Below are 17,517 nucleotides of genomic sequence, written 5' to 3' on the forward strand. Positions count from 1 at the left end.
CCCTTCGGGGATAAAAAGGACTGACGACGACCAACACCATTACAGAAATCTACACCTTATTCTTTTGTCCACAGAGCGTAGTCTTCCGTGTGAAGCGTCACCCTCAAGTTGCTGGTTTTGAGCAGTGTGTCTCCTTCGGCGCCTTTAGCTCGGAACAACAAGAAGTAGTGTACAATGTCTTCTGCCTCTGCGCTATGTACTTCTTGCCTCTGATTGTGATCACCGTCTGCTACGTGTGTATCTTCTGCGAGATACATCGGAGCAGTAAGGAGTTGGATGGTAAGTTTTGAAACATGAAACTACTAAACTAATGATTGTATGATGGACTTTATTGTCAAATCATATATGTTATTTATGCTATGAACGAAAATTGACATTGAATTGAATCAATTCCTAAGATTTTTTAGGTCTTCACAATTCTACTCAATCTCAAATGTAATGGAATTCATTCTTATCGGATTATATTATAAGCTAGGCTAATGCCACTGTAATGTGCAAAAGTAAGTAACGATGAAGTTTCTTGCTCGTTCTTCTTCATTCGAAGCTACACTTTGGAACAAGCACCTAGCTTCACTGACAGACAGACTGATGGCTAATTCAATTTAACGTTTCAAAAGTGCCTAATTTAGTATTAGACTTTGACACCTCTGACTACCCCTTCGGGGATAAAAGGCGTGATCTTTATACAGTGACCTCTACTTAATTACTCTTTTGCGGAGAACCACATGTTGTTGATTGCCGCTGAATATGCATTTATCCTGATATAACAAGCCAGATAAGTAGACAAAGGTTCCCTAATAAAGCAAAATTGCGCAGAAAACAACCGCGACACTAAATTTCCCACACCCTTGTCATAATAATTAACAATAATCCAGCAATTTGTGTCTTCTGGAAACAAAAGAACATTACGCAATTATACCCCAGTAATTAATTTTTGAACATTACTGTCTTACAGGCAATTTTATGCCTTCATAACTTTAATATAGAGTCGTAATTACAGTCTCTGGAATGTAACACATTTATGCTTAGTACCATGTAACATAGCAAGGCGGACGCATTTATTTGATTACAGAATCAAAATACCATGTGTTTTCAACCATGGCTGTTTAATATACCATTGTTGTGGTCTCTTTCTTATAAATTGGTTTATTTGGGCATATTATATTTCTGTCCCTTTTACACGCTTTTATTGCTTGGTTACAATTATATTCAGGGAGTTGAAAATAATCCTTGCGCAGACCTTCATACATATTTTAATTTAATTTAAGAACTTCGAAATTTAGAAATGTAGAATTATAAGAATACAGAAAGACTATTAACTGTGTCTTTCGTATTTAAGAAAAATAATTATTTTAATATAATTACAGTCAAATCTCGTGTTAATTCACACCTCTCTATCTAAGGTTATCACTATGTCCCTAGAAAATCTTTGTATATTTCGACATAAATCATTACATTTTTATACAATTGGTAATTCAAACGAAAAAATCTATTCTACGTAGATAACCAAATTACTTGTGCATTATCACTCGAACTTATCGCAATCATACTCTCGACAGTTTGAAGTTGCAGGGAGAAATGGACAGAAAAATCAGAGAACTTGCAGAGGACAGTCCCGACTTTTTGAGACAAATTCCATCTAACCATTTGATATTTAATTATTTTTCAAATAAATTTTAAGTAAACTCCAGTTTCGAATTAACGAGAGTCAACTGTATATTATAATAAAATTGCGAGCAAAATCTGAATGTGTTATTAAAGTAATCGATAAAGTACCAAAATAGAAATCCGTGGTTTTGAACTTCGCTATTTTCGAAACTTGTAACAACTTTTCAGATGTTAGGAACATTCAGTAAACAAGTAAGTACTGTAACATATAGATAGACGCTATAAAAATAGATAATGTTATTTCAGTCAGTGCTCAATTGGTCGCAAATGTGACTGAGCGACAAGAGCACACCCTTGGGTTCGATTCCCGGGTCAGGCAAATAATTGCTGCGCTTTTTTCGTATTTTCGAAATTTTCTCAGTAGTAACATGGAGTATAGAGTTGAGTCCAGTATATGGCAATAGGCTCACCCCCTATTACATAGGACTTATAAAAGTGTGAATATAGAAAAGTGGGTGTCCATTGTACAGTGGCATTACGTGTCGTAATCTGCTAACCCCTTCGGGGATAAAAGGCATGACGTTACATTTTTTTCTCTACCCACCCTTCTGATAATGACAACACGCAAAAAAAGTCTATTATATTTTTTATCGAACACAAGTTAACCCAGCACTTCACCAACTAGGTCAGAGTATGTATGTATTGTATTGTATACAGCTATACATTGAGCTATTTATAACCAGTTTACCATGGCCTAACTTTGTATGACCTATCCGCACATTCCAAGGTCAGTTTATACTGGTACATCATAGTTCACAAGCTAGTTTACGTAGTGACCACTTCACTTAGCAAGTTATGCGTTTTACTAAGCCATTAACTGCTATTAATGAACGTTTAGATGTTATCTATTAAATATGATAGCCAAAAAACTTGCGTGTTCTATTTTTGTAGGAAAATAATGGTGATCGTAGATTGTATGGGGGTATTTACTTAGGGGCTTTTAAAAATCCATATTGCTTTCCGTCTGCGACCTTACACGCGCTTTTAAGGGGTAGGGGAACCGATTTCCAATAAATATCATGCAAGATTTTTTTGTTTGTCACAAACAATCCACATCATACCAATTCTTAGCTTTCTATCTTGGAAATTGCAAAATGTTCCACAGATACTTGCACCCTTTAGGAAAGTAAGGGTTTAGAAAGAGACAAAAGTAGCCTTATCCAGTCCCCCAACTAACTTAATACAAATTCACGTGTGTCTATTTTGGTCCCTAGTTATGTTATAGATTTTGTACAAAGCAAGGGTATTTAATATTTCGAACTCTTTTTTTTTTCTTTCATTCTATATTTGTAAGATATTCACTATATTCTTTTTCTATTCTCCATTTGTCTAGAAAAACGCATGCACCGCAGTAGTGTGGGACACGTGCGTCTGCGCAGATCCGACCGACGCGTGCTAGAGCGAGCCCGGCGTCGGACACTGCGCATGACAGTCACCATTGTCGCCGTGTTCGCACTCTGCTGGCTACCATACGCTACTATTACTATGTGGTATGTATCATGTATATTGATTCATATTTTTATTTATACAGGGTGTAATAAAATACCCATATACATCAAGAAGCACTGAAGAATACAGGTTTAATAGAATCTCTACACAAAGTTTCAGCCTAAAATACGTTTAAAAAAAATTGGTACCAAATTCTTGGTGTCGTATGATTCTTGATTTTAAATCATACAAACGTATCACAACACTACAGGGGTCACTCGCTAATTACGAAACATTTCTACTGTAAATCTAATCGCCTATTATCTGTATCTACCTAATTTTGATGTTCGGTTTCTGGAATTTTATGTATTGAATTCATAACTTTGTTCCATGGAAAAATGAGTTGAAAAACCCCTTCCCGTATCGTTTGTTATATTATCTAGGAACTGTGCACTTGATATGTATACCCCCTTTTTGTTACACCGTGTATAAAATTTAATGAAAAAGTATCCTATCACCCAAATCAGCTCATACCCTGTCTGTATACCAAACATCAAAATCCGTTTAGTAGCTTCATCGTGATTGACGGTGTGGCGACAATCGACAAACATCCAAACAAACATTCACATTTACTATTATCAAAAGAGTGCTTTTCCACTAGAGATGTGCTATGTAGCTATGTTACGAAGATGTAATAACTAAGCTGTGAAACTATGTGACCGTTTCTACTGATACTAAGCTATGTATTTGTGCGAGGAAAAACACAGTTCGAGTATGCGATGTATCGATAGTAAGAAAGCCATCCATAGCACATATCCATAGCACACATCTTTCCATATAAAAAAGATAGCTTAAATTAGTCCGTTTCCACCACTTTTATGCTATGTGTAAAAGCATAAAAGTTTGGCTTCCACCAATCAAATATGATTGAAGCCAAACGCATCCACAGCAACGTAGCATAGCACATCTGGTGGAAAAGCACCCTGAATCAAGTTCATTAGTAACAAATAAACATCGCTCCACAACGCTTCCCTGTCTAAAAATATCAGCCTCATGTTTGAATTCTGTCACGTTTCTGTATTTCGGAAACTAATATCCTTTGCATTTAGATTAGCAGTACAAAATGTATATGAATAACTTATATATCGAAAGTCAGCTATCTAGACTCCCAAAGACCTTATACATATATGTATTATTATATATCTTGTTCAGATCAATTGTGTAGCCCACTTTATATGCAAATGTGTGTAAACTTCTTTATGTTTTCACTAGACGAAGAACTGAAACTCGTGGGTGTATACTGTATATTCTTAATGTTTATTAACGAAATATTAGTTTTAAGAATTCTGCGAAGTGAGAGACTAAGACTTTAGTTTTAGGTTGAAAATAGAGCTAAGTTAGAACTATTTTCTAATACACTTTAAAAATTGTCTTAATGAATGTTTTTAGTTTTAAGAAACGAACTTAAATAATAAACTAACTGACAGAAATTTCTATTATACATAGATATCTTTATTTTTACACGTGCCAATGTAATTGAAATTGATTAATATAAAATGCTTTGTATTTGTTTTTGGCTAATAGTGTCAGTCAACATTAATATTAAATACTTAACAAACCTATTTTCTCCATTCGGTTTTCGTGATTTGATTAATTGACAGCATAACATACTGGTACCTACAACCGAAATCGGAACCGCGAGTAGATCATTAAAATTTCACGTACATAACATCTTGAGGTATACCATAAAGTGTTAAAAGACGCGATGTTCCTTCGATAGACGTGTAAAAGTGTTATTTTGTAACCAACTTGCAGAAATAAGTATCATTTATCATTTATTGATCGATTTGACTCCACGGTTGGCGCGGTGGCTGGGCAACCGGCTGCCGCGTAACGTGTAGCGGATTCGATTTCCAGATGCAGGAAGCAACTCGTTGTGTGATCCACAAATTGTTGTTTCGTGTCTAGATGTCATATGTATTTGAACTTGTATGTTTGTAAACGCATCCACGACATAGGAGAAATACCTAGTGTGGTAAAAACGTATTAAAAAAAAAAGAAAAACAACTCTTCTTTTCTTTTCTAAAACAAAGATTTCAGAAAAACATAGTTTTTAGGGTTCCGTAGCCAAATGGCAAAAAACAGAACCCTTATAGATTCGTCATGTCTGTCTGTCTGTCCGTACGTATGTCACAGCCATTTATTATGTGTTTATAGTCATGTGCAAGTTAGTAATTATCTTACATCTATCCAGGTACATGGTAGACAGAGAATCAGCAGCTCAAGTGTCGCCCAGGGTCCAAGACTTACTCTTCGTGATGGCTGTCTCCAACTCCTGCATGAACCCCCTGGTCTACGGCTCCTATACCCTGGACATCAAGGGGCTGCTGAGGAGATTACTTAAAAAGACTTGCTGTCACTCATCAGGTGCCTCAGATACGATAGGTAAGGGAGCATGAGGAATTTCGAACTTTGGGTTATATTTACATAAATTCACTCAGACTGCCTCGTTGGCCGAGTCTTGGGTTCGATTCCCGGGTCGGACAAAGCATTACTGGGCCTTTTTCGGTTTTTCGAAAATTTCTCAGTGGTAGCACGGAGTCTGTAAATGTGCCCGGTATATGGCAATAGGCTCACCACTGAAACGGAAAGGCGTGACGTTATAAAAAGAAAATACATATATACAATGAGATAATTATTATTTAGTGCTGATTATTATTTATTGCTATTTATTTATTTATATTGAATAATAGCGACGGGCTACACGTGCTCGCGGGTCGCGACATTTTAGCTGATCACTGGCCTTTTTGCATCGTGTACCTCTACACCTTTATTTTTATTTCTGTTCATTATTTTTGTTACGGTGCAAATAAACTGTTTTTCTTATATAACCTATATTTTTATTAAAATGCCATTTTGTGACTGGCTAACACATGGTGTGACTTTGTGTAGAAAAGAGTTCTTTTATGACCTTGCTAAGTTAAAACTAGAATTATTCCGACTACAAAAAGAGCCCCGTGTTGTATTATGTCGAATTCGCAGTGGATTTCTTTTTCGCAATCCTAAATTGATTGATTGATACTTTTATCTACGCCGATACAATCAATCAATTCACTGTTTCCATGAATTCTATAGCAATGTGACTTCAAACTTCAGATATAATCAAGTGAATTGAAAAATCTAAATCTAAGTTTTCTCCATCCCGGATCGACATCCTGTGTTCATAAACTACTGAACCTACAAGAGAGGGAAATTAGAAATTACTCCTGCTAAAGCAAGTATCAAGTCTATTATATTAACCTCTATAAGGGTCCGTTCACACAGACCGGCTCGGAGAGCATCGGCGCGCATTTTTCTTTTCACACAGACCGGATCGTATACGCTTGGAGTCGGTCGCAGCGGAGTCGCCAACTATTTCACATACACCGGCTGAAAGTGGATGCGCTCGGAGCCGATCGGCTGCGCGAGCAAGAAAGAGCACGCAATCGGAACCGATCGGCTGCGCGAGCAAGAAAGAGCACACAATCGGAACCGATCGGCTGCGCGAGCAAGAAAGAGCACGCGATCGGAGCCGGTCAGCTCCGTTTATTATTTCACACCAAGCGCCGTCAAGCATTTTTAATGATAAAAAAACAGTGAGACATACTAAATTAATTATTATGTTATCGACTTACTCACGTAACTGACGAGAAAGTCGACTAGTTTCAAGCCATGCTAGAGGCTATTATTCATGAGCAGCATTCCGCGACACACGACGCGGCGACTGTCGCGCTGCTAAACTAGTCGAATTCCTCGTCAAACAGTTACGTGAGCAAGCCGATAATATAATAATTAATAAAAACAGTGCACATTAAAAAATAAACCTTAATACAAATACGTAAAACTCTGTTTTGAACATGATAAAAATTAGCTCTCCTCTCCGAGACTGTGTGAACGGATCCTCAGTAGTTAGTTATACTAACAGACAGTTAGCAAGAGTGAACTTGTTGAGCAACCAACCTCAAGTTAGTTGTTAACTGTTACAAACACAAACAGATTGATAAACTTATATGTTTGCACAGTATTATTAAATAGGAAATTGAAACATTTCCTCAATCAAAAATAAATGTTTGTTGACACACATTTTTTTTCTATTTATTTGTCTATTTTCTTCTGTTTTTTTTTTCTTTTTATAAGTACATCTGCGTTTGTAGAGGGTAAATTTCCGTGTTCTATTTCCAACTTGATTGGCTCGTTGATCGAGTGGTTGTAAGTTCAACCATCGATCTCGAAGTTCTAAGTTAGAAATTCGGTACCCTTAGTAAGAGTTTGCTTTACGTTGAACGAAAACGAAACGTTTATTCGAGCCGGCTAATCAGTTCTTTCTTCTTCAGTCTTGTTCCGATTACATTAAACGTAAAGCAAAATTATACTAAGGGCACGAATCAAAGGTGCAAATGTTTCACTCCCTGTTAACTAGGAAAATAGTCATTAGGTATGTATTTTCGTCTTCCCAATAAGACAACTGGTGTATTTTTTTATTCATTAATTGCAAATATTGTGTATCTATTGTAACTTTGTCCTTTTTATTCCCAGGTATCGATGGATCAGGATCAAGTTCAATAAAGAATAGGAATGTCAATTTGGAGACACCGTTGATGAAATCGGTAAATGTAACATTTTTATGATTATAGTAATTTTATTTTAACTTTACTGAATCCGCCTCGCAGTTTCGCGGACAAAACGAAGCCTTGCTGACATGGGAACAAAAATAAATAAATAATCTCTGAATTTCCTGAATTAATTTTGAATGAAATTCAAGATATTCAGGAGGTCTCGTTGGTCCAGTGGTTGTAGGTTCAATTCCGGGCCGGGCAAAAGTTTTATTGGGATTTTTTCGGTAATTCGAAAAATTCTCTGTCAATCAATCGGCTCATCCCCTATTACATGGGACTTATAACACAAATGGCGCAAAGTGGGTGTACATTATACCCACAGTGGCATTACATGTAATGTGCATCTCTGCATTCTTCGAGGATAAAATGTGTGACATTATTGTTGAAATTCAGGTTACTGGAAAGTACTAAAACACATAACATATTGTATCTCGAACTTCCTATACATATAATCACCAGTATACATACATACACATACTAAGTTATGTTTTGTATCTACTTAAGTATTCTATGAAGTTAGTAGAGCAACATTTTCTCTCGCTTGTCTCGTCAATCCCGCGTGTTTGCGACGTGTATGCGGAAGTTGTCACGATCTAAGCAATCCTCACGTTACTTCGCTAATTTACTTTAATATGTCAAAATAATATTTATGTACTTCCTATATACGAAATTAGCGCGTTCAAACAAACAAACAAACAAACTCTTCAGCTTTATAATATTAGTGTAGATGACATAATAGCTTAGTGCTATTTGAGAGGTTACTCATGTTCGAATCCGGGGCTGGCAAAGTATAAAGTAATAAGTGTGGGAAAGCCATGCTTCGGCATGAATGGGCCGGCTCGACCGGAGTGATACCACGGCCTCACAGAAAACAGAAACAAACAACGCTTGCGTTGTGTTTCGTTGTGTGAGTGAGTTACTAATTCTCCATGAGTCCATGTTATTAATTCCAAATCAAAAGAATTCTTCGACCGACAATTATTGGAATTAAATCTGAAACCTTTGACAGTTACACAAACTAAACGAAACAATGTTTTAAATTAATTTAATAATACACGAACAAGTTTGTCAACCCTTTCTTCTAGCCGTAATGGATTTACTTGATTAGTGCAAAGTATAAAGGCTATGGACCTTTAGATTACTTCTGTAATAGCAAAATTCATTTTAATATCTATAGTTAAATTCTTTGTTTTTCAACACAGATAAAGTAATATTTTATTATTGGAAAAATAGTATTAATATGTATAAATATTAAAATATTATTAATTACAACTTAAAAATTAAATTAATCACTTTAATCTTTTCATTCTATTGATAAGATTTTATTGAAAAGAAAATCAAAGAGCTTGAGTTATCTCATTTTCTTCTTCGTCTGTTTTTTAACGGGAGAATATCATCCAATTACTTCTCTCGCCTTGAGCGAGAGGAAGTCTCAGACTCTTACTGACTAAAAACCATCCCGTTCCTACTCCTGCCCGCCTCGGGCGAGGCGAGAGGAAGTGTCAGACTCTTACTGAATAAAAATCACTCCGTTCTTCTCCAAATCTGAGCCGAAGCCCCGATAAACCCGCTAGGTAGTCCGCAACTCCACCTCCAAGAATTTTATACTAAAACCAATATCGGATAATGAAATGATACCTACCTAAATGATACTTAGGTACAGTTTCATTTTCTAATATTCATCTTCAATAAAATCTAAGATCTTCTTTGAAGCATCTCATTTTACCTTGATTCGATAACACTTCCTATACCTAACATTTACCCGCCGCTTCACTTCTTTGAGGAAACTTGTTTGATGGAAACTAATAAAACTTCCAACATTTTAATGGATGGCAAAGATGTTCCACCCCCCCCCCCCTCACATTAAGTGGTCAACGACATCTCGGGACTCCTGTCAGCTTATCGATGTCTATATTGTTTAGTGAAAGGTAAAATCAATGTTGAAATATTTCGCATACCTTTCATTCATGGTTTGGCGAACAAATTGTGTGGGAGAGCCATGCTTCGGCACGAATGGGCCGACTCGACCGTAGTGATACCACGGCTTCACAGAAAACCGTCGTGAAACAACGTTTGCGTTGTGTTTCATCGTGCGTGTGAGGTTACTGGCCCAATTACCCTCTACCCAATCTTCCCAATCTCCGATTCCCCTACAACCCTTAAATTCCTCACCCCCAAAGGCCGGCAACGCACTTGTAACACCTCTGGTGTTTCAAGTGTTCTAGAAGCCGGCGGCGATTGCTTACCATCAGGTGGTTCGTCTGGTTGTTTTTACCGACTAATACCATAAAAAATATATTTCATTGACTGACTTCAATACTTAGCAATTTCCACGTCTAGCTAATAGCTAATAATCCATATCCTTGTTCACAGGGCAACAAAGTCCGCACTCGCTTAGGAGTGCGTTTCGCAGAGACCTCTCTAACTGCCGTGCCCTCTCGCCTCGAAGTGCCCAAAGTGGTGAGAGGGCCGGCCTGACATCCACCACCACGCCTCCGCTGCGCCGAACACGAGCGATGCCGGGTGCTACACCAGTATTACAACGAGAAAATTGCTACTGTTTAGTCCATAATTTAATGAACAGTGCTTTAAGTGTGAAAACGTGTTAGCGGTGTGTAACAAACAGGTACTGACTTCGGAATTCTAAGGAGTCAGGTAATGTTTGTGATGGGTCAATGAACTGCTACTAATGACTTGCTAAGATTTGTATAAAGTTATCCGACCCGAGTGGCGGGTTGTTACTGGATGTGGCGTTTTTTGCTTTAACTTTTGTTTTTTTATTTTGTATTAATGGTGAGAAAATATGAATCTATTTTGAGCGGAATGGCGATATCATATGTGTTGTTAATAAATGTTTATTGCGACCTAAAGTGATGTCTTAAAGAGTGACACATTTTGAGTATTTTTGAGTTAATTTTGGTGATTCTTTAAATTCTGTATTACTGCACAGAATTGGGAGATGTGTGTTATGAGATATTTAAAAAAAAATGCAGGAACATAAAGTTGTGGTTGCTTTGTAACATTCCTACATTCTCTGGTACCGATAGGAATGAATAAAATGAAATTAACCATAAATTGACATATTTATTTTCAAGCCTTTCGATGTCGAACCATCATATCGATGCTTTCCGGCCAAAATGCAATAGACTGGTATTATAATTTTTTGCGGTTCTACACATCATTCGATGGAAAAAAATTAGCTGATTCTGTATTATGTAAATAACTGAAAATAGCAAAAAAAATAATAATACTAATCTATTGCATTTGGATCCAGAGCTAACGTCTGTATGTTATTTTACCCACATATGAGTATTGCGTAGATATTACGCCCACGTACAAAATCGCTCATAAAATAGGGCAGAAAGCCCTAGGAATAGTCGACTATAAAAATATAGAAACCAATGAAATGTCTGCAATTTGATTCAGGTATTTTATTAATAAAATAATGAATTTATTTTTGCAAATAGACTACAAAAGAGCACTTTTACACGTCAAAATTATTATAATATATAAAAAAATCTGTCATATTCTTGATTAAATTATTGAGTAAGGCTTCTTTTATTGGGTAAAGTGAAGTTGTGTATTTTAGAAAAAATATCATTTATCCTACTTATACACCAATAACTATTATCCTATCTAATTTAAAAATTAATGATCAATTAAAAGAAAATTTATTACAAAAGACTGAATAACGTTTGTTCTGAAAATTGTATAATGTTTGAAAATAATTAAAATTGTAATTGATTAGGTAAATTGGCTCGATTTGTTAGGATTCATTTTTAATTAAAATAAGTGTATTGAAGAAAATATTTTATTCTTGCATTTAATTAACTGGCTAATGTGTTTTATTTTAAATGTTATTTGAATGAACGAAGCTGTATAAATATTCTAGTATTATCACAAGAACTGTGGAAATAGAATGTATATTAGAACAAAATAAAATTAGCCAATTCAATACCAAAATGAAAATTATGCTATGTCTTAATTATGATTATTTCATTTACCAAATTAGAATCGGTTTATAAATTAAGAGAAGATAGCTTTTGTACCTATTTTATTGAAAATAAAATGTAAAATATTGACCTTATAATTGCTAAATGTATGGGCTTTTATTAGAGGTCGTTTCCTACGCAAAAATATTGAAAATGGCCTGGTTTTAACTAAGGAAATATTAAGAAATGTCTACTTTATATTATGTTTTTTTAAACTTTTATTTTTTTATCTTTTGATACGTTTAGTTTAGTTTAATTTTAGTTTTACGGTTTAGTTGAGCATCGTCCCCACTAGGAACATTTGTTGAGCGACATGGTGTCCCAGAGACATCGGGCGATGTCGGGCAACCTCAGACAGACGATATCGCCGCGACGTTGTTGAAATTGGGGCCTTAATCTGCTATTACAATTGTGTCAGAATGGTCAATCATTGAGCAGTGCAAGAGGGATGGAGCTATGTAGGTTGTATAGCTCCTGACTGACTTTGTTCCTTGTCGCACAGTCAACAATGTCGCGACGATGTCGTCCGACATCGCTCGATGTCTCTGGAGACACATTGCTCGACAAATGTTCCAAGTAGGAACGATGCTTTACAATACCTCTTAACACATGTTTGTACAAAACTGTTATTACTGATGAATGTATATAAATAAATCCGTTGTTGTCCTCATGGAATACAGAAACTAGCTGTATTCCGCTGTTGTACTCAAATCTTGCTGTGAAACAAAACAAATACAGTACATGTTCATGAAATTGTTCAATGTTGTGCATCATTGTTATTGGATATCAAAGATATTGGAAATAAAGACGTGGAATATGAACGTTATTGTTTTATTTACTACCAGTAGTAGTGCCTACTTGTAAAGTAATAGTAACGGCACGCCTTTTATCCCCGAAGGGGTAGGCAGAGGTACACATTACGGCACGTAATGCCGCTATGGCGACACATCTGACAAGTGACAGATGATAGTAGTTTCACATAGACTATCGACGAGCAAATCAACGGATGACGTCATAGATATCCTGCATCGCACATACGAAGTTTACATGCGAATAAACATGGATAGAAAATCCCAACGAACAACAGTTGGGCAGAAAGCCCGCCAGGCATGATCACCTCGCCTGGTCGGAGGATCCTCCTTTTCTTAGGGAACTTTACTCGCTGTTCCCTAAACCGCTATACAATGTACAGTGTACACCCACTTTTCAACATTTGTGCTATAAGTCACATGTTATAGGGGGTGAGCCTATGGCCATATACTGGTCACAAATCAAACGTTCGTGCTACTACTTGGCCCGACCCGGGAAACGAACCGGAGAGCCCTTGTCCAGCAGTCGCAATTGCGACCACTCGATCAACGAGGCAGTCTACTTGCAAAGTTGTCATACAATTAGTACAACATACACCATACATACGTAATGTATATGAGTCTTCGCAGCTAGTGAAAAGCTTTAAAAATCTGACAACAGTGCTAGTTAACTAAAAATAACGGTTTACTCACTTTTTTACGGTATAAGCCGGTAAACGAGCAGAAGGATCACCTGATGGTAAGCAATCGCCGCCCATGGACACCCGAAACATCAGAAGCGTTACAAGTGCGTCGTCGGTCTTTTAGGGGTTAGGAATTTAAGGGTTTTGGACCTCCGGAAAATATACTGAGAACGCTCTAAGTTTCGAGTCACAGAGGGACTCTTCATGAGTAGCGTGTGCAGCCGCGGCGACGTAGCGCAGCCTACTCGTGCAAACAGTGCTAGTCAAAATTTCTCGACTACTTTCAAACTACACCAGGACCCATAATCATCAACAACTTGCGCTTACGATAGTAATACCTAATCATTTATCTCTTTAACATATAAAACCTAACCTATAGCTAAAGCTATAACCTGACTCCATCCATATCTTTTCCATTCAGTTCTACATAACTTAAACTAATTGTTAATGGTGATAGCGTTCACTTTTGTTTGTTAGGGTTTTTTGAATGAAAAGACGTGGTTTCGACTGCAAGTGTATTTAACAACTGGGCTTAGCGTAAATAAGGTATGTATTAAATATGAATAAACAAGTAGGTTCATTATAGACACTATGCGTCTCAACATACCGCCCACCAAAAGACCTGTAGGTCTTTTAAGAAAGAAAAATTATATAATATAAGTTATAAATAACTAAATGATTGACACAGTCACTAAAAGTTTATATAAATCTGTAGGTGGGGGGTCTGTGATATTAATATTTAGCATGTATAAATCTATCAACAATTAATAAGTACGTAAGTACTGTATTTCTAAGCAATGTAAATCAATCTCAATTTTAAGCAATGTAAATCAGCAAACAAGAATATTAATTAAGTTTCTCTACAATATTGAAAATTTACTAGGTTTCATCGAGAGGCAATGGACATAACTTTGTTATAGTTCTTTTAGTTACAGAATTACCACTTTTGACACTATACACCCTCGTTAGACCATCCGGACCGGGATGTTTATCGACGATTCGTCCCAAGGACCATTTTCCAGGTGGCAAGTTATCGGTTTTTATCAAGACGACATCTCCGATCTTAAATTCATCTTCCTTTTTATGCCACTTGGGACGTTGTTGCAATCTGGATAAGTATTCATCTTGCCATCGCTGCCAGAAGTCGTGAACCAGTTTCTGTGAGTGCTGCCAGCGAGACAAGCTGGACATCTTTATGTCTTTCATATCCGGTGATGGGACAACGATAGGTGCCTCTCCAACTAAAAAATGTCCCGGAGTAAGTGGGTTAATGTTGTCTGGATCAGAATCATTCAAGGGACAAAGCGGACGAGAATTCAAGCAGGCTTCCACTTGGCAGAGTATCGTCGTCATCTCTTCGTAAGTCAGGTGAGTTGTCACAATTCTTTTCAGGTGGTATTTTATAGATTTTACACCAGCCTCCCATAATCCACCGAAAGAGGGACTGTAAGCGGGGATGAAATGCCATTGAGTACCCTCTGTGGCTAGTGTCTCTGCAATTTCTCCAGTGAACTGTAAGCTTGCTTCTTTCCAGGCATCCCGGAGTTCTTTGTCAGCTCCGACGAAGTTACGGCCTTGATCACTCCACAGGTGGCTACATTTGCCTCTCCTGGCAACAAACCGTCTATAAGCACCGATAAACGCTTCTGAAGTAAGATCACTTACAAGCTCAATATGAATTGCCTTTGTAGACATACAAATGAAAATCGAAACGTAGGCCTTTGTTGTTTTATTTCCTCTACCCTTAGATAATAAAATCTGAAAGGGCCCTGCGAAGTCCACGCCACTATTCAAGAATGGTCTGGATGGAGTTACTCTCTCATTTGGTAAGTCTCCCATAATTTGAGCTCTGGCGGTAGCATTAAGTCTTGCGCAAATCAAGCACTTGTGTATATGTTTCTTAGCTATTGATTTTGCCTTTAAAATCCAATATTTTGAACGAAGATAACATAACATCAGTTGAATTCCTCCGTGAATTGTCTTAAGGTGTGCGTCGGCTATAATCAGACGCGACAATGTGTTTTTATTTCCGAGAATGATTGGATGTTTTCTTTCATCAGGTAAGTTTGCGTGTCTGAGGCGACCGCCCACCCTGAGGATATGTTTATCATCAAGATAAGGGTTGAGGGATCGCAACGGACTTCTTCTTTTTACTTGTTTGTTTAATTTTAATCTTTCAATTTCTTCAGTGTATTCTAGTTCTTGAACTCTTTTTATACAAATTGTCAAAGCATCTTCTAATTCTTGTGTCGTTATTTGTTTATTTATGTTCTTATTATCTTTGTAGTTTAAAAATCTTCTGCAGTAACATACAACTTTAAGTAATTCTGGTAAGTCATTAAACTTCTCAAATTGTGTAGTTATAGATTTATCCTGATCTTCTGTGCTGAGGTGAGTAATAATCTTCTGTTTTTTCATTTCTAATTGTGTTTTAATAACTTCCTGTTTACTAAATTTTATTTCCTTTTCAGATAACCAACGTGGTCCTCTCCACCACAAGCCACATTTCGTTAGTTCGGACAGCAACATTCCTCGAGAGGCCAAGTCTGCAGGATTATCGCTTGATTTTACATGATACCAGCGTTTGTAGTTTAAGTTTTCTACAATTTCGACGACGCGGTTGGCAACAAATGTTTTCCATCGATTGGGATCACCGTATAGCCATGCTATAACTATAGATGAATCCGTCCATGCATACATATCTGAAGGTGGAATTTGCATTGCTAGACTAATATGTTTCATAAGCTTGGAAAGTAATAATGCCCCACACAATTCTAGTCTTGGTAAGGATATAGTTTTTAGTGGTGCAACCCTTGTTTTAGCAGCAATGAGTTTTATTTCAACCTTGCCATTTGTTTCAGTTCTTATGTATACTACTGCTGCGTAAGCTCGTGTCGAAGCGTCACTGAATCCATGTAGTTGTCTATGAGTTTTGTTTATATTAGTTGTACCAAGCCATCTGTCCACTTGTACATCGTTCACATTTACAAAATCCGATCTTATCTGATTCCATTCTTCATGTAATGTTTCACTTACGTTCTGATCCCAGTTCACCTTTTCGAGCCATAGTTTTTGTAACAGTATTTTTGCCATTACTGTACTCGGTGCAATCCAACCAAGTGGATCAAAAAGCCTTTGTAATAATAGATGTTGTGCAGGAGGCAGAAGCCATCAATCCTGCACCCACCACTGGCCAAGTTCGCGCGCGATTGAGATGGACAAGAGAAATGAATGAGTTCATCTGGCGCACCTACCTTTATGTTACACATTTAGATACCAAAGTCCGGGGCTATTTAGATCCACTGTATTCCAAATTCAGCGAAAAATTTCCAGAAATAAAAATATCTAAACAAAGACTAGGAGACCAGAAACGAGCAATTTTAAGAAACAAATTACTTCCGGATAGCTTATTAGAGTCTATAAAAAGTGAGGTCCGTTCTGATCTCCAGAACAGTAATAACACTCAGGATACATTAGGTTTTTCACAAACTTTTATAGCTGAAACACACGCGCACATCTCCGTAAACTCAAATACTCGCTTAAGGTGGACTGACGATATAAACGAAGCAATCATAAGGGAATATTTTAGAATAACACACATAGAAACCAATAGAACCGCTTACCGCAAACCACTACACACTATTATAACACAGAAATTCCCTAATATCGCACATGTCTCTGAACAACGTATTGCCGATCAACGTAGAGTAATTATTAACAATAGACTCATTTCAGACGATAGGTTAGAAGAAATTAAACGAGAAGTAAGAGACTATCTGAACTTACAGACAATAGAAAACACACAATACGATACACCACACACTTACACAATTGTAGACTCCAACAACCAACAATCTAGTAGCGAACTAAATGAAACAATTCCGCATACTCAAGATAACACACAAATAGGTAACGCTATATTGCAAGATGAAACAACAAATACAGTCTTTGCTGATGAAACACTTGACACAAAAATTACAAACACTTTCGAGGATACATACAATAAATATTTACACACCGATCCCACAAAACGACCTTATATCCCTAAACAAAAAACCTCCAAAAAGCTGGCTTATATAATTGCCTACTTAAATAACACAGTTTTACCCAAATATGGGTCAGTCGAAGATGACTTCTTAAAAACACACGCCCTTGTATATTGTGCTGCTCACACAGCCGCTCTCTGCAACGGGTCTAAAATTAAAGAACCCAACCCAACAATTACCTCAACACAACAACAAAACTCACCATTAGACAAAAGACCAAACTGGCTGAAACGGCT

The 17,517-nt window shown here is 36.9% G+C and overlaps 2 protein-coding genes across 2 annotated transcripts in view; one reads left to right on the plus strand and one right to left on the minus strand.

The window, feature by feature from the left end:
- LOC118273818 (adipokinetic hormone/corazonin-related peptide receptor variant I) overlaps positions 1-10,706 on the plus strand; it is a 102,402-nt gene extending 91,696 nt beyond the window's left edge. Inside the window, exons 4-8 of the mRNA XM_035590961.2 lie at positions 75-279; positions 3,002-3,158; positions 5,351-5,541; positions 7,672-7,742; positions 10,125-10,706. Of these exons, the coding sequence (XP_035446854.1) occupies positions 75-279; positions 3,002-3,158; positions 5,351-5,541; positions 7,672-7,742; positions 10,125-10,229 (729 nt within the window). The 3' untranslated portion in view covers positions 10,230-10,706. The remainder of the gene's footprint in view (positions 1-74; positions 280-3,001; positions 3,159-5,350; positions 5,542-7,671; positions 7,743-10,124) is intronic.
- Positions 10,707-14,114: 3,408 nt separating this feature from the next.
- LOC118266235 (uncharacterized) lies at positions 14,115-16,328 on the minus strand. Its single transcript, XM_050707571.1, has one exon. The coding sequence runs from the start codon at positions 16,326-16,328 to the stop codon at positions 14,115-14,117; it is 2,214 nt and encodes a 737-aa protein (XP_050563528.1).
- Positions 16,329-17,517: the final 1,189 nt, after the last annotated feature.

The sequence above is a fragment of the Spodoptera frugiperda genome, chromosome 3, assembly GCF_023101765.2.
Source record: "Spodoptera frugiperda isolate SF20-4 chromosome 3, AGI-APGP_CSIRO_Sfru_2.0, whole genome shotgun sequence".
NCBI classification, from domain to species: domain Eukaryota; kingdom Metazoa; phylum Arthropoda; class Insecta; order Lepidoptera; family Noctuidae; genus Spodoptera; species Spodoptera frugiperda.